The 22,633-nt window shown below is 44.6% G+C and overlaps 1 protein-coding gene across 4 annotated transcripts in view; it reads right to left on the bottom strand.

Moving 5' to 3' along the window:
- The window catches only part of GALNT2 (polypeptide N-acetylgalactosaminyltransferase 2), a 165,887-nt gene that overhangs the window by 14,034 nt on the left and 129,220 nt on the right, over positions 1–22,633 (bottom strand). For all 4 annotated transcript variants that reach the window (XM_039530759.1, XM_039530760.1, XM_039530761.1 and 1 more), the window contains exons 9-13: positions 22,260–22,347; positions 20,982–21,085; positions 8,923–9,049; positions 2,864–2,956; positions 2,596–2,679 (exon numbers count right to left, since the gene is read on the bottom strand). In XM_039530759.1, coding sequence (XP_039386693.1) covers positions 2,596–2,679; positions 2,864–2,956; positions 8,923–9,049; positions 20,982–21,085; positions 22,260–22,347 — 496 coding nt within the window. The remainder of the gene's footprint in view (positions 1–2,595; positions 2,680–2,863; positions 2,957–8,922; positions 9,050–20,981; positions 21,086–22,259; positions 22,348–22,633) is intronic.

Raw genomic sequence — 22,633 nt, 5'->3', positions numbered from 1 at the left:
TTACAGAATGTGCCAAAACTGGAACCCTGAATCCAAATCCTTGTCAGAGCTAGAGGATGAACTGCACCCCGGTCCCCTTAGTCCATCTTTAGTGCAAGCAGTCCAACCACTTTGGGATTGGGTCTCTGACTTGCAATCCCCAGTGGTTCCCAACCATGTTAACACCAGAAGCCCAAACTCATTTTTGGCACCTATAAGAGTTTCCCTTCAGGAGCTCATGACAACATAAGTTTGCAGTGACACAGAAATTGCATCTTCAAAACAAAGCATTATTTATTCATTCTTCAAAAGTACAAAGCACACAGATCAAAAGATAAAACAACAGAAGACCTACACACAGGTATTGCTTATAAAAACTGGCAAGGAAAGTTTAAGATACAAGACCCTTCTGCCCTGATAATTCTATCTCTGGCAGGGAGAAGCAGACTACATTCCTTTGTGTGTTTGCCAGACGGTCCACTTTCCGTTGACACACCCTGCGCAGTCTCCCCTAGTTCACCTAAACTCCCTCCCTTTTCTAAAGTCTTTGAGGTTTAGGATCCCCCAAGATCCCAGGCTCTAGCCCTGGGGAGAGTAAACCTTTCTAGTTTGGATGAAGCCAGACAATTTCTTCCCTGTTGATGGTCCAGCCATTGTTAACTCCTTTGAAGCTGTTTACCCCAGGGCTCTTATTTTTGTCACTGTTTCATTCCTGGTGGGTTACCCCAGCAACTTCCTTTGAGTTAACTATGCATTCAGGCAGGATCATCTTACCCAGATAAACTGAGATGCATATGATTTATTTAAAAAAAGTAAATAGCGATTTCCCAGTTCTCACCACTTGTAGTCAGATTTTTTTTTTTAATTTTTTTTTTCCCAAAGGCCAGAAGACCACCCACATAACACAGGACATAAAATCTCATCTAGTAATTCCTGCACAGAACCCACCCCTATGGTTTTGATTCCAGGCTGGATTCAAAACTGCAGTGGTTGTAAATTTTTATTCTAGTTTGGATGCAACTGAAATCTTGACATTTTGGCCCCAAAGCCTTGCAAAGACAGGTTGAGAGTTTATGGCACAACTGAACAAATAGCTTAGCGTAAAATCTAACCTGGATCTGAACACTCCCTTGAGCTCTCCAACTTTTAAGGAAGGTTCATTTTAAAAAAGAGCCATTTATTAGAAAAGAATGAGGGTCTGGACACTGACTTTACAAATGAGGTTTAAGCCATAATTAACTGCTAATAGCCAAAATAAATAAAGCTAATATTTTAAAAGTTTGACATGGTAAAGAATTACAGGTTAATAATGCGTTATTTACTGACACCTGGGGAATAGTATTTGTTGTAAGTTACCGACAAGCCTTCATTGAGGATCCTTCCACTAAAATTTAGCATTGCCATCTTGTGGTAAAATTCAAGATGGTGACAGCTACAAACTGCCAAATTTATTAGCTGCTTGAGGGCGTGCAGGAAGGTATGGGTAATCTTAAAATTTCTAGTTAAGTTTCAAATGAAATTCATGCAAATCCTAAAACAAGAGACCCTAAAGCACATCCGCTGGTAGGTACAGGTGTGGGGAGTTGCAGGGAGAGGAACATCTGTTCAAATGAGACATCAGAGATCATTTTTGCCCAACTCTAAGGGAAAGTGAATATCCCATGGCACTTTTTGAAAAGAAAAAAGGGTAACTGGACTCCTTACAATTATTATCCCTCTTTATAAGACAGGCTCTAATGTTTATGGGTCTGTGAAAGTTTTTACTGAGGGTATATTAGCTGCTGCTTTTGCCTAAAAAAAAAAGTCACTGTACTACCAGTATTTATTTCATTGTATTCTAACAAAGTGTTTTGGAACTCCTACAACAAGAAATGTGCTACTGTATAAAAGCCACATACTAGTCTACAGTTATTAAATAAGATTAGCCATATGACAGATACTAACTCACAGACCCTTAGGTTTGACAGGTAGGGCTAGTAGATATTGAGCATGGTGGTTTTATTCATTTAAAATTTTTGTTTGGTAAATAAATACAGCTCTGAAGATTTTTCTATCCTACAGAAGAGATGAATGGAAATCCACCGGATAGATTGTATTCTCATGCCTGGACTCTGACCAATGCCTCCAAAGTACCTTAAATGTTTTCATCTGAAGACCTCAGTTAACCTATAACATAACTCTACATGGGAGGATTGCTCACTAAACTGGCAGTAAAAGTTTTGCACTGCACCTAGTTTAAGGCTGCTCACATAGCTTCACCTATGTGGCATGCTTAGCAAACAGCTTGAAGGAGAGTGGAGAAGGATGAAGAATGATGCATTTCCAGCAAGCAGGTAGCCAGGAGTACAGTAGTTTTGGAGGAGAAAGTCAGCCCTCTTGGCAGTGACTGAATCACATGATGCAATTGCAATATGGATATGGGGCAAGAGGAAAGGGGATGGGTGAGTGAAGAAAATGACAGCAGAATAAAGTAGTAAGCAAAAACTGAAAGAGACATGTTTTAACTAGCTAATATCCTAGATGCCTGTGCAGGAGAGATGTAGTAAAGTTTCTGGCCAAGCCAGGTAAAGAAAGAACCTATGCTGCCAGAAAACAGGAAGGCTGTTTGAGACTCACCTTAACTCAGGATAGACGTTTTCAAGATACCACTTGAAAGGTTTGCAGCTAAGTCTCTTTCTCAGTTCCATTCGGCTTTGAATACTAGAGAGAAACAAAAAAACCAGCAAGTTCTGGCAGTTGTATTTGATGAATTTTAAGGACGTTTAATAAGCGAGACATTTATCAGTAGAAATATATTTCAAAGAAATAAACACCCCTTTGCCCTCATGAACTACAAATGGCAAACAGAATAAGTGAATAGGAAGAAGCACCAGATCGGACTTACTTGCCATAAGGTACGTTTCTGGCTGAAGGCACTGCTGCATAATAGAAATTTTTGTACTCATCCATCCACACTTCTGCTGCCCTACGTGTATTTCTAGGAACAATCAAATTGAGATGCAGGTTATGTTTTCTCCTGTCACAATCATGACACTTATTTTTGTTTGTTATGGTTATGTTTATTTTTTCCCCACCCTCTACTACACATACCACAGAGGTGGTATGACTGAAACACACATATTTGGAATGGACTTTGTGCCTTCCTTATACTTCAGCCTGATCCACACTTAAATTTTAGGTCAACATGGGTATAATGCTCACGAGTGTGAAAAATCCACACCAAGTGCCTCAGCTATGCCATTATAGTCCCAGCAGTGTAGAGATGGCCTAAGACAGGGGTCCCCAACGCGGTGCCCGCAGGCGCCATGGTGCCTGCTGTGGAATCTATGTGCGCCCGCCTACTGGCCGCCAGAAAAGCAGCCACCAAGAAGCGGCAACGTCAAGAAGCGCTGCTGCTGAAATGCCTCTGATTTTCGGCAGCATTTCAGCAGCAACGCCTCTTGATGACACTGCTTCTCGGCGGCATTTCAGTGGCTGCTTGTCCGGCGACCACGCTCCTCGGTGGCTAGTCATCAGGCGCCCGCCACACTGAAAAGGTTGGGGACCACTGGCCTCAGGGCTTGTCAACACATGAAAATTAACCCATAATAAAATAGGGTGTAAATTTAAAGTGGATTACCTATTCCTGATTAAGTCCATGTGTGGACATCTTTTTTTATTGCAAAATAAATAAGTTCAGACCTGGAGTTAATCAGGAACAGCAGACAAGTCCTAATAGCTGGTCCAAGCTTCCAATCAGAAAAGGTACAAAGTTTAGTTCAAGACTTTCATTTTCTACAATGCTCTTTTTGAAAGCAACTTTGTTAATTTATTAGGCCACATCTTGTAAAGAAACGAAATTTACTGAGTGTTTTTTGAATCAGCAACGGGGAAGAATCTAAAACCTCAACAGCTGGCAATATTTGACAGTTTGCCTTTTATCTTACAAGCAGTTTTCACTAAAGCCAGAGAAAATTGACACACCATCTTATGGAATGTATATTTCTCAACCTCCTTTTTGTCCCCCACTACACACCAACTTGAACGCTACCTAGATGGATAAATAATTGTAAGTGGTGAAACATTTAGATTTATGAACCTAGAGGTTTTGTTACAGCTGAGATGACAAAGAATAAGCTGAAGGTTAGACGTTTGTAACACTGCTTAAAATTCTGTATTAAAGATATGAAAATGTTGTCCAAACTCTTCAGAGATTGCTGTGTATTTTTATATATTTATATTTATATAAACAGTGTCTTTAAACCGGAGCTGCAATGTGACTAAAGCTTTGTCATTCTCCAGGATATTCCTCTTGCCATTCTGTCAAAAAGTTCTCTTCTGCTAGAGTACAGTCTCAAAAAGCAACTCTAAGCTTTTATCAATTCAACATTAAACAGATAATCTTGCACAGAAACATATTACCTGTTAGAAGTTGTCTGCAAAAATCCTGGTGTGTTACATATGCATACACAGAAGCAGCATCCATGTAGCAAATATTACAGAACCAAATGATAAATATCACACACCTCTGACTGGCTCAGTTGCCTTCTGTCCACTAATCCATCATCTCCAGGACTTACAAACATTTGTAACATTCCAAAATGCTAGGCAGCTTCCAAAAGCTTTTTTCTTTATAGGTCAGCCTACCAAAGAAATATTTTCCCCCTTCTCTTTCAAATATGGTATTCCTATATGCCAATAATTACCTCCGATGAGGATTGGGACAGGCAATCCAGTCCCAGTAACATTTTCTGTGCATAAAAATATCACAATTTGATAGTATGTTGTCATCAGATACTGTAAGGATAGAAATAGGAGCTTCATGCCATTGAGGGGGGAAGATTCTCACCTTCCCAGTGGAACCCAGCGTTTGTTTCTAGACTTGGGAGATTGAGAGACACCTACAATTTTAAGTAGTTATGTACAGAAAAGCTATTTTAGGTCATTTTTAGACATTTGTATGATCTCCTGAGGTATGTGCAATTGGACACGAAGGATATGGACAATATTCCCAGTACAAACTTTTTAAACGCTTTAAAATGTAGTTTTTCAGCTCTTCCTCCTGTTAAAACTTTCTCTTCACACACACCCCTCTGCTCCCAGAGAAAGCCTTATTATCTTTTACAAAATTAGAAGTGATCGTTTGGGGAATTAAAGTTTTATTTCATTAGCACCTTCCATGCTCTGAAGCCTATTTTGTACATTTGGCAATAAAAATCTCTAGTGATTTGTGGGACATTACCCATCTTCATCAGCTCAGGGAGGATAGGTCCATCAATGGCTAGCAGCCAAGATGTTCAGGGATGCAACAACATATTCTGGCTGTCCCTAGCCTCTGTTTGCCAGAAGCTAAGAGTGGATGACAGGAGATGGATCACTCAATGATTGTTCTGTTCATTCCCTCTGCAGCACCTGGCATTGGCCACTGTTGGAAGACAGGATACTGGGCTAGATGGACCTTTGGTCTGATCCAGTATGGCTGTTCTTATGTTATGTTTGGATAACATATTGGTTTGGGAGTTAAAGACATTTGTACCCTTCTGCTTGTGCAGGGGAAATGAAATAACTATGAGCTGAAGAAGGCTGGTCAAAAACTCCTGAGAGCAAAAACCCCAAGCGAAGAGGAAGCTCAAACAGTCTCTGCGTTTTGATTGATGATAATTTCCTTGTGGAAACTGCTAATTTTCTAAAACTCCCTTTCAGCCAAAGCCGAGGAGTTGTTTTTCAGCTCCCCCTCTGCTTCTGGGTTTTGTCAGGGATACTTCCTATTTGGCCAACAGCAACTCAAGTGTAAACAAAATTGCATTAATTAACCTTATCCTCTCACCCCTCCATCCCCCAAACAACACGCAATTACAGTGACTTGTAAGGGTTTTCACAGCCTTTCAGTTCATGAGGCACCTGGGCAGCCAAAGGGAGAGGAGGAAAATCAGCTGTGTGGAAAGGCAGACCAGAAGAGACATTGCTTACACACTTCCACTGTCTTTACAGTTCAAGTTGGTATTGGTTTCTTAAAATCCTTTTGAAGAACAAAGATAGGGACATGTTTTAAAAAGATTTTCCCTTCCAGTATTTTCCCCATTACAATCAATGGGCGTAAGGATATCTGTTTGAATGAGGAGGTCCTACCTGTGCACCCTTGCGATTTGGTTGCATAACTGACATCACAGGCCAGATCCTTTCCAACCCAAATGCAGTTTTGGATAGTGCTCCAGACAAACAGTAATTTGATTTACCACACACAGTTATATTATATATAGACACACCCTTTCCCATTGCTCAAATCTGGGCTATATTTAAGTACAAGAGCTTGGTGAATAATGGATTTTTTTGGTTCATTAACAAACAAAGAATGACTTTCCAATTTTTTCAGCAAATCGAGAAGTAAAAAAAACTTGAGTCAAAACAAAATCCTTTAGTAATGATAAAACATTTAATTGTGACCCAAATACTTTCATTTCAGTGTTCAGGCATTTTGAAAAATGCAAAGGAAAGGAGGACTAGATTAACAAAATTGCTGGAGAAGGTGGTGATGGTGCCTCCCTTAAAAGCACTTTCTCCCTGGCCCAATGACTGTCCCTTGTCATTCACAGAGACAATTCATACAGGGAAAGAGAGTGAGAATGACTCTGGAGTCTGGACATTAGAGCACTCTCCCACAAAGTGGAAGACCCAATTTCAAATTCTTTGTCTCTCACATCTCAGGTGAATGCCCTAAGCACTGGGCTAAAGCTTATAAGGGATAAACCACCACCTCTTGTCATTTTCTGCATCTAGTGCCTTTCCTTTGTCAAAATGCCTGAAATTTAAAATAGAATTTTTGGTCAGAACCAAAAAGTTGAATTTTGACATTACCAAAACATTTTGATTTTTCCAGTTTGGTTGAAACAATGATGTGAATTTGACACGAATTTGCAAATAGTTTTAGTTAACCTAAATGTGCTTTCTTGGCAAGTAAGCTATTTGTCTGAAAAATTTCACCCATCTCTATTAAGTACCTATTAAGTCTTATGAGAGGAAAAGCATCTTGGCATCAGCCCAAAACTGAAAATTGCAGAGCAGTGTGCAAATTACAGTCTTTCATTAACATGACCCTGAAAACTACTGTGAAATTGATATGCAGTTATGTCATAAACCCAACCCATATAGTGGAATCAGTAGATCTTCCTATTCCCTGGTGTGATATTGGAGCCGGACTGTAATCAAGACAGGGTATTTCATTATCAATCTTTTGTTTCCTCAGATGTGTCATTATTAATATTCCACAACAGCATAAAATTCAGATCTCAACAGAAAGGGGAAGCAGATATACAAAGAAAAATCCCTGCTAAAACTATTCAGAGAGAAACAAGACCAGTAATTTTATTTCACCAAATCAGCCAATTCATTAGTGCTGCACCAAAAAGTAGAATCAATCTGCACTTCCAAAGAGAGAGTATTTTATCTAACGTGAAACACTGCCTAAGCGATTGGGTCAGAAGATTCCAGATGTGAAGAACGTATCTCTGGGCTCTCTAAATCAGTGGTTTTCAAAGTTCAGGTCGGGACCCAGTACTGGGTCGTGGAATGCAAGGCACTGGGTAGCCTTGCTCAGCACCCAAGGACCCTGGCTGCCAGACAGTAAAAACTAGTAGACCTTACCTATTCTGACACTGCGCTGCGTCCCAGACCTGCGAACCTGTGGATGCGGCACGTAAACATGGTGGGCTGCGAGCCAAAGGTTGCTGATCCCTGTTCTATGCTATGGATACTACAGAGGTTCAGCTACGGTGCTGTTGCGACATAATATAGACTCTTCTTACAGAGACAGAAGGGGTTTTTCCATTCACCTCGTGGTAATAGCATTCTTCCCTCAATGTAGTAGCATCTACACAGGGTTAGGCTGGCATAGCTACGGTGCTCAATTTCACATCCTTTAGAGACATATCTATGTTGATCTAAATTTTAAGTGTAGACCAGGCCTCACGCTGCATCTCTGGTTCTTTAGGGAAACAACACATCAATGAAAATTTCGTACAACATGTACTTATACAGTGCCTTGGTGCATAGGTCTCAAAGCTCTTTACAAACATTGATAAAAATCACTTTCCTCATTCTACAGAAGGAAAATTGAGAAAAAGTTAGTGATTCAAGTTCACACAGTGAATCAATAGCAGAGATGGGATTTCTTAACTACTGAATCATGATGCCTCCCCAAAAGGGTGTTTTGGGTTTTTTTTTGTTTGTTTGTTTTTTGTTTTTTTTAAAGTTACAGTATAAGGAAGGAAAACTTCATATTACAAACACACACAGAGAGAGGAGTGGATATTTTTGACAGGCCAGATTCTAATAGGTACTACTCACTGGAAATATCAGAATCTGGGCCTATGTGATTATTAACATGACACCACAGAATTGTTTAGTATTGAACCAGGAACCCCAAACCAAAATGCAACACAAATATACAAAAAGATCACACAGTTGGTGGATTCTGAGTGTCCAAAGGGAAAAAATGAACAATTTAATTTTCTTCATCTTTTAAAAACAGACTGAATACTGAAGATAAACCCTTTATTTCCCACAAGATCATTTAAGAAGATATACACAAAGTTTTCAAAGTTGATGGTAAATTTCCGTTATTAAAATATTTTCCATTTCTTCCCTTTCCCCATTTGGCTCAGAATTCTTCTGGCTGATTCTAGGTAATTCCTCACCTCTTTATTAAAACGTTTTACCAGTTTCATCTCAGTCTTCCAATTTTTATTTTTGCCCTAATTTGAGCATCTGAGTTATCACTAGAGCTAAAAGGTAATCTCCTTTTAATTAAAAAAATTATTCATAAGATTTTCACTTCAGATCATATTGTACATATTTTTAGTAAAAGGCCCTGGAAGTTTAATGAAGTTACTGCCACCTGCTGGCTAACTGGGAAAAAAACAAAAATCCACAGTTCCACAATTTAGCCAAGAACTTGCAAATAGTTACCTTGCAAACACAGTACCACTCCCACCAGGGAAGGTGTAAGGATGTTGCTTGCGGAATACATGACCCACTCTGCTGCATGGGATAATTTCAAGGCTCCCTCCACACTGCCACACTCTGAATGAAATCTCTGCAATTAGGAATGCATAATAAGTATCCACATAAACCTAAAGTAATTTGTAAATTCTGAACCTTAACACATTTTTTTCTAATATATGCACTATGTCACATACGATTAAAGGAAAATATTTAGCTTGCAGAGAACATGAAAAAGCTAACAAACGGGGCTCAGCGTGTCTGACTGTCTCACTTCAGTGTTCTCTAAACTCTGGAGAAGCAGCTATGGACTTATATCCCTTTATAAATACTGGCAGGCAAAGTTCCATTGGTGAGTTTTACTAGAGAGTTTACACAGCTTTCAGCCCAGAGATTAAAATCTATAGTGGACTGATGCAAAACAAAACAACTAAATTCAAGTGAGAGCTATGTAAAGTTGCACTCGTAGATAAAAGTTTGAAGCTAGTTTGCATAGTTTCAGCAGAAGGGTGAAGGGTAAGCACACAACAGATGTCAATATTAGAATTCATACGGGGTTTAGGAGGATTTCTTCTGAATGTCAGATCATGGAATCAGAACTGGTATTGGCACAAAAAAAGCTAGCTTTTTTTTTAAAAAAAGGACTGAAATAATCACAAATTCAGTCCAACAAGATAGCGTTTGTATTCAATATTCAAGTTGATTTCTACAAAAAATTTTGAAATACCTTTCGCAAATGACCCTTTATTTTATACATCACTGTTTGCTGTGTTTCAATTAACCAAATCCCTCTCGCCCCAATCAACTACCCCCATTACATATCGTAGGCATCGGGATATATTTTTTATTTGAATATGGTCCCAACTATTCACCTTTGAATTGATGCACATCTGTGATTTAATCAAAAAGGCACAAACAGTCAGTAACTGGTGTTCTTCAAGACGTGTTGCTCATGTCTATTCCACAACAGGTGTGCATGCTCACCACATGCACTGGTGTTGGAAGTTTTTCCCCTAGCAGTACCCGTAGGGGAGTGCCCCTAGCAACCCCTGGAGTGGCATCTCCATGGAGCAGTATAAGGGACGCTGCGTGCTCCCCTCACCCTCAGTTCCTCCTTGCCAGACAACTCCGATAGAGGGGAAGGAGGGCGGGATGTGGAATAGACATGAGCAACATCTTGAAGAACACCAGTTATGGAAAAGGTAACTGTCTCTTCTTCTTCGAGTGATTGCTCATGTGTATTCCATAATAGGTGATTCCAAGCAATACCTTCTGGAGGTGGGGAGGCGTTCACAAATTCTCGGGACGGAGCACAGCCCTGCCGAACCCGGTGTTCTCCCTGGTTTGGGAGACGATTGCATACCACGCGGCAGCCCTACACATGTCCTGGATGGGGACATGGGCCCAAAGAGCAGCCGACAAGGCCTGTGCCCTAGTTGAGTGTGCCTTCACAGTTGACGGTGGGGGGATTCCCACCAGGCCATAACAGGTATGGATGCACGATGTGATCCAATTGGAGAGCTGCTACGTGGAGACCAGATGACCCTTCATGCGTTCAGCTGAGGCAATGAACAGCTGCGAGGACTTTTTGAATGGTTTTGTCCACTCCAAGTAGAAAGCCAGAGCCCACTGCACATCCAGTGTGTGAAGGCGGCGCTCCTCACTGGACGCACGGGGATTGGGGCAGAGGACCAGCAGAAAAATGTCCTGACCCATGTCGTAGGCAGAGACCACCTTCGGGAGGAACGAAGGATGTGGGCAGAGCTAGAGACTTTATCATCTTCATGGAATACCCTGTACGGGGGCTCGGAGGTCAGGGTCCTGAGTTCCGAGACCCACCTAGCCGACATGATTGCCACCAGAAAGTCAACCTTGCACAAGAGGTGTGACCAGGAGCACATAGCTAGCGGTTCAAATAGGGGTTCCGTGAGGCAGGCCAGCACCAGGTTCAGGTCCCAATGTGCAATGGGAATGGGTGAAAAGGCATAGAGAAACCAGCCCAACCAGGATAGAAGGAAGGCTTCGGAGATAGTGCCAAGTCCCAGTATCCCCCACAGCAGAACCGGGGACAGTGATGTTTCAGCCGGGTCGCAGAGTTGCCCACTCTTGGAAAAGTCTGTACACTAACTCTGGGTGAAGGGACCACTCGTGCTGAGAGAAGAAGTCCCTGCTGAAGCGATCCGCTTGTGAGTTCCAGGAGCTCAGTAGGTTGTAGGCCTGGTCGCAAATATTGTGGGCTATACAGAAGTCCCACAGCCTGAGGGCTTCCTGGCAGAGGATTAGGCACCGCCTTGCCTGCTGAAGTAAACCATAGAGGACATGTTGTCCGTGAGATCCCTGACCATCCGGCCCTCCAGGTGCAAGTGGAAGGCCATGCATACCACCTGCACTGCCCTGAGCTCCTTGACGTTTATGGGGAGGGCCAGGTCCTGCGCAGACCACAGACCTTGGACCTGAATATCCCCCTCAGGGGCTCCCCACATGCATTGGACACCAATTTCATCAATGGAGGCCTGCCTCTGACCCATGGGGAGGACGACCATCGTAGGGAGGTGATCACTGGTTCGGGCACAGTGAGGACTTTGCCCATCCTGTGTCTGGTCTGGGAGAACGCCGAGGCCAACCAGAGCTGAAGGGGTCTCATCCCGAGTCTGGTGTGGCAGACCACATACGTGCACGCCCACATGTGACCCAAGAGCTGGAGGCATGCTCTGGCTGTTGTCACTGGAAACTTTGTGACTATGTCGATGAGCCCTTTCAGGGTCTTGAACCTGTCCTGTGGGAGGGCGGCTCTGGCCGATGTGGCGTCCAGGACTGCTCCAATAAACTCTATGTGTTGTACTGGGACTAAGGAAGCGGACAGTACGTTAAATAGGGAGTCTGGGTGGAAAGCGCACACCCGGTTGGAGAAGGGAAGCTTTATTGTGGGTGGATCCCTGATGAGAACTGGCAGGGCTCCCCCGGGTGTCCCGTCAAAACCGCTGTTTCCCTGCTTGTTTGCCCTTGGAGGACCCAGGCTGGAGGGCAGGCCGAGATTGCCTGTGGGATTTTCTTATAGTCCCCGTGACTCTTTAGAAGCGGGCTTGTATTTAGAGTGGGCGGCCTGGGCGGGAGCTTGCTGCGGCTTAAATTTAGCCTTAGCCAGAGCTAGAACATAGAGGCCCAAAGTCTGAAGCATCGTGCAGGAGTCTTTCAGGCCATGCAGTTTTATATCCATTTGTTCTGCAAATGGAGCTTTGCCATCAACCGGGAGGTCCTGCAAGGAGTTCTGCGCCTCACTGGACAGCCCAGAGAGCAGGAGCCACGACACCCTTCTCATGGACACTGTGGAGGCCATGGACTGTGCAGCCATGTCCGCCGCATCCAATGCTGCCTGCAGGGTTGCCCTGGCAGCTGCAGTACCCTCCTCCACCAGCGCTTTTAACTCCTTCCTGTCACGCTCCTGGAAAGAGTGCTCGAACTTGGGCAAAGAGCCCCACAAGTCAAACTCATACCGGCCCAGGAGATCCTGATGGTTCACCATCTGCAACTGGAAGCTCAAGGACAAAAATTTTTCTTCCAAATGAGTCTAGCCTCCTTGAATCTTTATTTTTCAGAATAGGAGCTGGTTGGCCCTGCCACTCCCTGTGGTTGACCAACTCAACCACAAGGGAGTTAGGGGCAGGGTGGATGTATAGGTATTCATGCCCCTTGGCAGGCACAAAATACTTGCATTCTTCTCTCTTAGAGATGGTGGCCAATGAGGCGGGGTTTGCCACAGGGCATTTGAAATTTTCGCCTCCTTTTCATGGAGAGGCAAGGCCACCCTGCCCAGTACCGAAGCGGACAGTACGTTAAATAGGGAGTCTGAAGGCTCCTTCACCTCCTCTGCCTGGAGGTTGAGGCTTGATGCCACCCTTTTTAATAGTTCTTGGTGGGCTTTAGAATCCTCCTGCAGGACGGAGGGTCTGGTCTGTCTCCATGCACAGTGCCGAGGATGTACGTCCCACTGACTCCTTCCTCAGAGGCTGGGAGAGAGAGGTCAACGGTCCTTCTGATGCTCCGGCCGAGTGAACCCCCACCGGAGGCTGCATTGGGGGCCACAGTGCCCCCAGTACCACTGGGCCAGCCATGGTGCCCAGTGCCACTGCACTGTTCAGCCTGGCTAGTCTAACCCATCAATGGACAGCTACAAAGGGAGGCCAGGCTGACATATGATCTCCCACAGTCCCTGGATCAAAAGGAGCGGTCGTGCTGGGAGTGGTGCCGACCCCAAGACTGTGACCTCGATGTGGAGGACCGATATCGTCAGTAACAGCAGCTCGGCGATTGGCTCTGACGGGCGGATCCATGACGGCGACTCGCCGGTGATTGACGCCCGGGGCTGCGGGAGCAGTGCCATGGTGGGGTCCTGGAGCGGGACGATGTTCGTGTCACAACCAGTTACGATAGCCCCTCTGAGACTAGGACCTTCGGCGTTGTCTGCCTCGGTCCCGTCAGTGTTCGCTCCTCGAGGCGGAGTGGTGCCTGAAGTCTCGGTCAGGCGGAATGCAGCCAGACAACCTGGTGGGAGTTGATAGCGACCCACATGGACTATGCATGAACGGTTGCTGAGCGGTGAATAGCGTTGGGAACGTTCCCTCAACCGAGACCGGTACCAAGCCAGGGTTGACTGTGGAGATCCAGTGGCTGCTTGCCTCTGGAGTGCGGGGCTAACATTGGCGGTGTTCCTGGTACTGGCAAGGACATAATGTCCTGGGCTGCCTGCAGGGCCTCTGGTATGGAGGGCATCCGGACATCCAGGGAAGCCTGCTCCGACTGGGCTGGACTACTCTGCTTGACTTGAGTCGGAGGCCTATAGGCTGATGGGGATCGAGTACTGCCCACCACAGGTCTAGACTCTGTCCCAGATTTACTCCAGTGCCATGGTGGAGACTTATCAGAGGGGTAGCCATGTTAGTCTGGATCTGTAAAAGCAGCAAAGAATCCTGTGGCACCTTATAGACTAACAGACGTTTTGCAGCATGAGCTTTCACTTCGTTGGATGCAAGTGGAGAAGGCCTCTTCTTAGCCTTCTTGGCGTGCACTGTGGATGGGGAGCAACTAGTACATGGTACCGGGGGGTCGCCGTGCTCCGACATTGCTGTGCCCGATGCCTACTTGGAGCGGCGCGCCGGAGTCGGGGTCAACACCGACTCCATGAGGATAGCCCAGAGCCTAATGTCTCTTTCTCTCAGTCCAAGGCTTAAAAGACTTGCGAATCTTACAGTGATCGCTGAGATGAGTTTCACCCAAACAATGTAGACCGTCTGAGTGCGGATCACTCACTAGCATCAGGCACCTACAAGTGTTGCACGACTTAAAACCTGGGGCACAGGGCATGCCCCTGCCCTGGCGCTCTAGCTAAACTAAACTAAAACTAATCGAGTAATAAGTACAGGTCACATACACTGAACAAACAAGAGTTCTGGGGACAAGCTGGAGCAGAGCAGTTCCGAAGCACCTTCTCTGGCGGCAAGAAGGAACTGAGGGTGAGGGGAGCGGGCAGCGCCCCTCATACTGTGCCATGGAGGCGCCACTCCAGGGGTCACTAGGGGCACTCTCCTACGGGTACTGCTTGGGGAAAAACTTCCAACACCGGTGCATGTGGCGAGCATGCACACCTATTGTGGAATACATATGAGCAATCACTCGAAGAACTACTACATATTCCCCAATGGTGTAATGATATTTGTATAGATTCGTTCAACAACGGACTCATTCTTGCTCCTGTAGCATTACACTAATATAAAAACTATGAAGGAAGTCTTGCTTGCTTACGAACTGGTTTAACAAAATCAAACCACTACAAAGAAGAACCTCTAAACCCAAGTTTAGATCCAAATGTGTTAGAAATATATCTTATTCCCCACGATATTCAAATTCTTCTCTGCCATGCCCTTTTGTTATTCTTAGGAATAGAGTTCCCAAAGTTATCATTGATCTACAGCCAGTTTCCGTATCTCACACAACAAAAATACTGTATTTAACAATGACAATAAAATATATCCCCTCTTAATTGTTTAAAATAACGGTTGAACAGACATCAAAACACTACAATACCATTTTATATTTGATAGAGTCAAGTGTACTTGTGTAAATAAAACCTCATTTAGTTCACTCAACTAAATATCCAGGAAAATATTTCAATAGAAATAATGCTAAGTTTTAAACAGTAAGTTTCAGCAGAACATTTAGAACTAATGTTTTAAATATCCACTAAGTGGTTTTACTTACCTACAGCACTGCCCAATCAATCTAGACATATTGTTACTGCAGCAAGTTAGATGATTGGACATGCAGATGTCCACTGCTGTACAATGTAGATATCAAGTATCTGGTGTGCGTATTGTGCATTTTAAACAGAAAAAATGAAGGATATTCAATTTTTCCTGCCAATTGATTATTTTTGACTAATCATGTGATGCCTGCAGAAAGTTCACTACTTGCTACTCTAACTTCATTTGTGCGGTAGTTGACACCCATAATAGGAAGAGAAGTCACCGCCTAGGCAGTCTTCAGAACTGCCTCTAGCTTCCCTCACATCCTTCCACATGGGGAGAAGGGAACAGAGGGAGCACCATAAAGCAGGTCTTTGTTACAGCTTCCAGCCTGCCCTCCCCCGCCCCCCCCCAAAGTCCTGATCCTGCAAAGCATTTAAGCACCTGCTTAATTTTAAGCACATGAAGTCAATAGGACTACTCATGCTTAAAGTTAAACATGTACTTAAGTGCGCTGCTGGATTAGGGCCCAAAGAGTATTCCGGGAGGTGAAGTGAAAGGAAACAGTATGGAAAATGTGTGGGACAGCAGGAGAGAAAGTGCTTGGACGGGGATCTCAGGGCTGTGCTCCCACTGAAGGAAAAAAGGACTGAGTGAGCTGTTTGAACCTTCCCTCAGCAGATAAGAAAGAAGGGCATTAATATATACTGATTGGCTCAAGAGTAATACTGCATGCTCTGGTTTAAAAATGCTTTCAGTTAAAATAAAGTCAACTGCAACATGCAGTATTAGTTTTACAATGAATTTCCTGGTAATTTTTTAAAAAGTGACCATAACTGCAACATTCAAATAAGCATGATTTAGTAATGCACAAATCAACATGAGAGCCAAACTTGATTCAAGTGTTTGAATACTCTCATGTGTATTCTAGTTCAGCCAGGAGTTATTTTAGTGAAATTCCATGGCCTGTGTTATACAGGAGGTCACACCAGACAATCCTTCCAACCCCTGAATGTATGAATTATTTGTATTCCTGTAGTGTGCTTCTGGCAACAGATTGAGATAAATGCACTCCAAGGCTTTAAATAAGTGTGTATGTAAAAACCCTGAATGGATGGATGGATGACACAACACACTAAAAGTTTGAAAGTAGTGTACTTTGCATGTGCAGTGCACAAATTTGAACTGTAACTGGTTTCTAAATTAAACTACTTCAAAAATGTCTAAGATACTTAATATAGTCCTTCAGTAAAGACAACAGCAAACTGGAAGTTCTAAAAAAGTTGTCACAGTGAAAAATATTTTTGAATACACCACTCTTAGCAGAAGCAAAAAACTTCATGCTACTGTAATCCAAACAACCAAAACATAATTATTCAGCCCAAGAACAAGAATTAGAACATGGCCAAAGGCCAGTTTTTTCCCAGAATAATAGAACTATCTTAAACTTAGGGCCAAGTGGTCTACTAGGACAGATGATAAAAAATTACGTTAGATCAGTCTTCAGCTAGCTACATTTTAATTGATTTCTTAAAGCATACATAAGAGGATTAAACTCATGAACTTTTGTGTTCTGCTTTACATGATTAAATTTCACCATCATCTTAAGAAGCCCCTTAAACTGGTGGCACTTAGGGCTTGGCTACACTTACAAGTTGCAGCGCTGGGAGTTACAGCGCTGCTCATGCAGCTGTGTAAGGGCCAGCGCTGGAGAGTGCACACACACACAGCTACCAGCAGCGTGTGTGCACACACACAGCACTTTCCAGGCGCAGCTGTGCATTGCATTGTGTGGCAGCTATCCACACAACACCAGACAGCTTTTGGCGCTGCGCTTTTGCGCTTGTGAGTATTGGAAGAAGAAGGAAGTGTGTGGTCATTCCTTCACCTTCCCCCAGCCCCACGTGTGTCGCATCCATCCATCCATTCATTCCGGCAGCGCCGCGCTGGGCGCTGTGTGTCTGTGTTCCTCTGTGTCGTCTCTGCTCGCGCGCGGTGTCTGTGGGGATGAGGACTCTCTGCTGAGGACTCACCTGATGACCAGCACAGCACAACACGCGCTATTCCCAGCTCCTTAGTGACAGTGAAGAGACAGTGATGAGTATCAATATGATATCAATATGGATGAGACACTAGAGTGCTTGTGCATTGAGTGCGGCAATGCTCAGCACAATGCTCAGCCGCTTTGGGGCTCAAACAAGCACAAGCATGGTGTGGTGGGATCACATCACATGTCTGGGTGGGGGATGACTGACGCAGAACTTCAGAACTTTCGCTGTAGAAAAAAAGCGCCTCATGATCATGCGCGCTGTCTCACCGGCGCGGCAACACAAGATTCAAGACAGAGAGCTGTGCTGAAAAGGGGAAAAGGTGGTGGCAATGGTGGGCATTGCAATCTCAAATCGGTGTCGGTACCCCAGTCGGGAGTGGGAAACGGGTTTGGTGTCGACGGGGAAAGTGCATCGTGGCAAGGCAATTAATCCAATCCTGCTAAGAAAGACCGTGAGACTGGGGACGGACGGACATTGTGGCGGATTGTGGGGGGGGGTTTTGGGGTTTGGCTGTGGAGGGCGGACGATGGGGTATTTCTATTCTATCTGGCCCCCCTATGGCCCCAGAGTGGCATCAGATCGGGGTATTGTGTTCTGGTTGCTCAGGCGCTTGTGGATCAACCTTGATGCTTTCATTGACATTGGCACAGGCTGGCCTGGGGCTGGATGCACATGCAGCATGTGGATGAACAGTGTTCAGGAGGACTTTTTGCAGGGAGGTTTTTTTTCACAGGACAGGAACAGTACAGTGGAGGGATCAGCCCACTGATATCCTGAGCCCCCGTGATCGCCTTGGCTCATGAAACCCCAGGCTGCTCCTTGACAAGAGACAGGAGAAAGGAGGCCGACTGGGAGAGCAACCGAAGAGGCTGAGAGTGTGCTTGGGTGTGGTGTGTGGAGCTGCTGGGCTGTATGGGAAGCTAGACTTGTGGGAAAGGCTGTCTGGCTGGTTTAAGCACTTTGGAAAGCCCTCCCCAATATTTATAAGCGCTGAAGTGTGAAATTGAGGGTGGCAAGGACCCAGGAGCAATGGTCACAGGGAGTCCTGGATGAAGAAGCCAGAGCTGAGGCTGAGAGAGCACAGCCAGAGAGGGGCAGCTAGGATTAGGGAGCCTTGGGGGGAGGATTTGAGGAGGGAAAGAATGAGAGAAGAATGCTGCTGTGAAATGTTGCTGCTGCACTGCTGCTTACTCTGTTATTCTATTATCCTATTTAATCTAATATTCTATTATTTGCTTCTTTCTTTTGATTTTCTTACTTCTTTCATCTGCTATCTAAAATAAGAATTTTAGAGAAGCCAAGAAAAGAATTGAAAAAAAAAAAAAAAAAAAACAAACAGACAGACACACAACAACACACAGCACACACACACACACACAGTGTGCAGTGGTGTGTTGGTGTACAAGTTAGTCACAAGTTTGTTTGGTATGCCATGTCTTGATGCCTGCACTTCAGGTGCATATACTTGATGGTGATGGGGGGGTGGGGTGGTGATGGGGGGGTGGGGGTGGGTGGGGGGGGTGGTGGGGGTGGCAGGTGGTTTGGTGGTGGCAGCTGGTGGGGTGGCTGGCCTGAGGCTGGGAGAGAGGGGGGTGGCTGCACAAGGGCGGGGGGGGGGGGGGGGGGGGGGGGGGGGGCGGGTGGCAGTAGCACGTGCTGGCAACGCTGGCATGGCTCTCTCTCTCTGGCCTCCGCCTCCCTCTTGGCCTCTCAGCTGCTTTTCTTTCCTCCTGCTTTTTCTCTTTCTTTCTTATGGTCCTCTTTTCTCTTTTCTCTCTTTTTCTTCTCTTCTCTTCTTTCTCTCTGTATTTCTCTCTTCTGCAGAGTTTTTTTGCTTTTTCGGGATTTTTCTTTCTTTGCTTTTTTCTGATTTTTCTCTTGATTTGAAGGGCCTGTGAGTCATCACAGTCACACACACCAGAGCAAACATTTACACACAGCCAGACATGAATTGTATCACTGAGGCATTGTGTGAGGCTTCTCCCAGAGAGGAACTTCACTGCAAGTTCTCACTGGCAACAAGAAGGAAAACAACAACACAACCCAAAAGGTGAAGGAGTGAGAGGGGTTGCTTGGGAGAGTGAGAGTGGGAGCTGTTGGGTAGTGGGGGTGATGGAGGGGGCAGATGTTCTGGAGATCTTATCTCCTATTCTGAAGATCAGAGTCTCCCAACATTTTTCCAGGACTTTCTCCTGGAAGATGTTTCACATTTTTCAGGAAGGGGGCCTGCCTTTTTAACAGCGGGACTCTCGCCGGGGACCATATGCGGCCCCGACCCTATGCCGGTCCCCCTGCGTTCCTGGGCGCGCGCGCCCCCGCGCCACCGTGGGACGCCACACACACACAGGGGGAAACGCCGGCGCGCGGGCATATTGCCCCACGGAATATGAAGCTTTTGCTGGCAATGAAGCAGCATGAGCATATTGCGCGACCACATAGAAACGGATTCAGACCACCGCAACGACTATTCGCATCGCTGCCATGCATCCCATCTCTGCCTCCTCATCTTCCAGATCAGAAAGCTTGCATCAACACAAACACCGCCTCTCAGCAAATAAAACTGCACTGCGCTGCTGCCGCCGCTGCTCACTCTTCTCCTGGCTTGAGAAGAGCTGCTGGCTGCTGCCTGCTCCTGGCTGCCTCCTCAGCCTCCTCCCTTCCACCTCCTGCCTCCCCATCTCTCCCCCCCTCCTCCCTCCTCCTCCCCCATCTCCCTCTCCCCCCTCCTCCCCCGCCCTGTCCCTCCTCCTCCCTCCCCAGTCCTGCTGTCCAGTTCCATCTCATGGTTCCCCTCTGCATGTGGTCCATCCCCACGGAAAACGGCACCTCGTCGCGCTTTGTCGGGCTTTTCATAAGCTCTGCATGATCTCTCTTCGTGTTTAGCTCTGCTTTGTTCACTTCTTTTCCGCTACTCCCGCTGATGGCCCCTGCCCGCCGATCGCAGCTCAAAGCTGCCCCCAGCAGCCTGCTGAAATCCTAGGGCCATACCTGACGCCCTTGCCTGCCCATGCCGCTCGCTCCACACCACCCTGTGCACTGTGGAGGTCCTGCTGCTGGTTTGCTGATTGCTCCACTTGCCTGTAACTGGAGCAAGAGCTGTAACACATTTACTGATTGCATTTAAACCTGAAAACTGCAGCAAAAAGGGTGATGCATTTTAAGGGGAGGCTGGAAGAGGAGCGCATTTGTGCAGGCATTTTGAGGCAGTGTGCTGACTGGAGTGCAGTGGTGGCAAAGGAATTCTGCTGAGCTGGACTGTGCTGAGCAGGCCAGGGCCACAGCGCTGCTGGTGCCTGGAGCTGGACAGCTGCAGCGTCAACCAGCAGCTGCTGCACAGCCACGCTGCAACTGGGTCTTTGCTGGAAGGGTCTCAGCAGGCGCTGCAACTTGTAAGTGTAGCCAAGCCCATAGACACTGTGGCATTTTAATCAATTTAGCTAGAAGAGAATGCCATTTTAGAGCTATACCGGAAATTATTTTTCAAAAATGCAATCTGTATTCCTGTAATTTCTTACTTCCATTTTATTGGCCTGCCTTTTCACAAAAATAATTGAACTGTATAGTTAACAAATACTTCCCTCTCAGTCATTCATATTCAACATGCTAGTCCTACCCTATTCTAATTCTTTATTTTAAACTGCAGCCTGGTTGTCTCTGAATTTTTGCTAATAATCCACTTAGTCTTAACTGTCATTTAAATCTTCTCTGTACAAACAGAAAAAAGGCATGTACATACCTAAGTTTTCTCCACCCCACACATCCATCATCATATCGTACTTTCCTAACTCTTCGAAATAGAATTTGTCCATCACAAACAACCCGCCAGCTATCATTGGTGTTCTAAAGAGTCAGAAGGGAGAAAAGTCAGAAGTTAAATATTTCATCATCTGCCAGTTTATCATTCTCTACCATTTGAGCCTTCAAGGCTGAATGCCTACCTGAAGTAGCCTTGCAATATTTTTATCTTGAAAGCATTTAGTCACTATTCCTTGTACAGCACTACATGCATACCACCACAGTAGCATTTCTATGGAATATACTGCTTCATGGCTTATGCAGATAAAAGTTGTTTCTATTTCCAGATCCTTAGTTGGGTCTCATATTCCTTTTATATAGGACATGTATTCTCAGAGTCAAAACCCTTACCTTAGTCTTAGCACAATAAAGATTAATTTCAATTCAAGAAAGAAAGGGTCATCTTATAAGTGCAGACAGTACACTAAGATCCTTAGAAATAATAGTTAATTTGCACTTATAACTGTTTCTATCTGAGGGTCTCAAGAGTGCTATACAAGCAACGAAAGAATTAAGCCTCATCATCCCAGTGAGGTAGGATCAATGATCCCCTTTCTGCAGCTGGGGAAAAATGAAGTAGTCCATTTGGTCATAATAGGCCTCGGTCCATTTACATTTTTCAATGTATGTCAAGCCAAGTGGTATACACAGAGTATACGTTATAATGTGTTCACGTCATATACATCTGACAGTTAAACATCATAGGTTAACTATCAACAGTTAACAGGCCAACAAACTGGTTAAAAATAGTTCTACACATTCTAGAAAAAGGAATAAATAAAAGAAGCTCTTGATATTAACTATTAAATGCTATCAGACTTTTGCTGATTATGTATACCAATAATGGAAGCTGAACAATGAATAACAGTGATTATTTCCATTCAAATCCACAGACTTGTACTATCAGTTTCTTGCTTCTGTTCCATGTGGTACAACGCCAGCTTGCACAATACTAAAAACCATAAGTTTAGGTAGAAGAATGGGGAAGGAGAAAAGTATTGGATGACTCAGCTTCAGGCAATGTTCTGGAACAACATTACAGAACTGCAAGTTTTTGTCTTGCATTTAAAACTTTCATAAAAGAACTCCCTAGCACTTATCAGTTAGCATAGGGATCGTTTGTGGAAGACAATATTTGGGAGATAATCGCTCAGGAAGCTGCACTTTTTAAAATATCTACAACATTGTTTTGTGAAGGGAAATGTTGACAGGAACATACTTTATGGGAGCAACTGGGTTTCCTTGTCTTGCTCTTCTTTGCTCTGGTGTCATGTAATCCCATTTGAACACCAAGTTCCAATCAAAGCCTACAAGGGTGGGGGAAAAATCAGAAAGGAAAAAAAATTGGAAGTTAATTGACGTTTTTATTCACTGTTCAGCCTTTACAGATGAATTTCTGACTAAAATTACTGGGAACTGACATTCAGATTAGATGGTTAGCGCAAAATGAAGAGTTTAATTTAAGGATTCAAAATGAAAATCTGAGCTCAAGTAAACATCTGAGGAGAGAACAGAAATGAAAAGGAAAGGATGGAACAAATAAGATTCCGGATGAAAGAGAAGAAGCTAGATATGATGCAGAAATAGGCTCAA

Source organism: Mauremys reevesii, linkage group 3 (genome assembly GCF_016161935.1).
Source record: "Mauremys reevesii isolate NIE-2019 linkage group 3, ASM1616193v1, whole genome shotgun sequence".
Lineage (NCBI taxonomy): Eukaryota > Metazoa > Chordata > Testudines > Geoemydidae > Mauremys > Mauremys reevesii.
The sequence above is the reverse complement of the archived record's forward strand: the minus strand, read 5'-3'. Positions and strand labels throughout refer to the sequence as shown.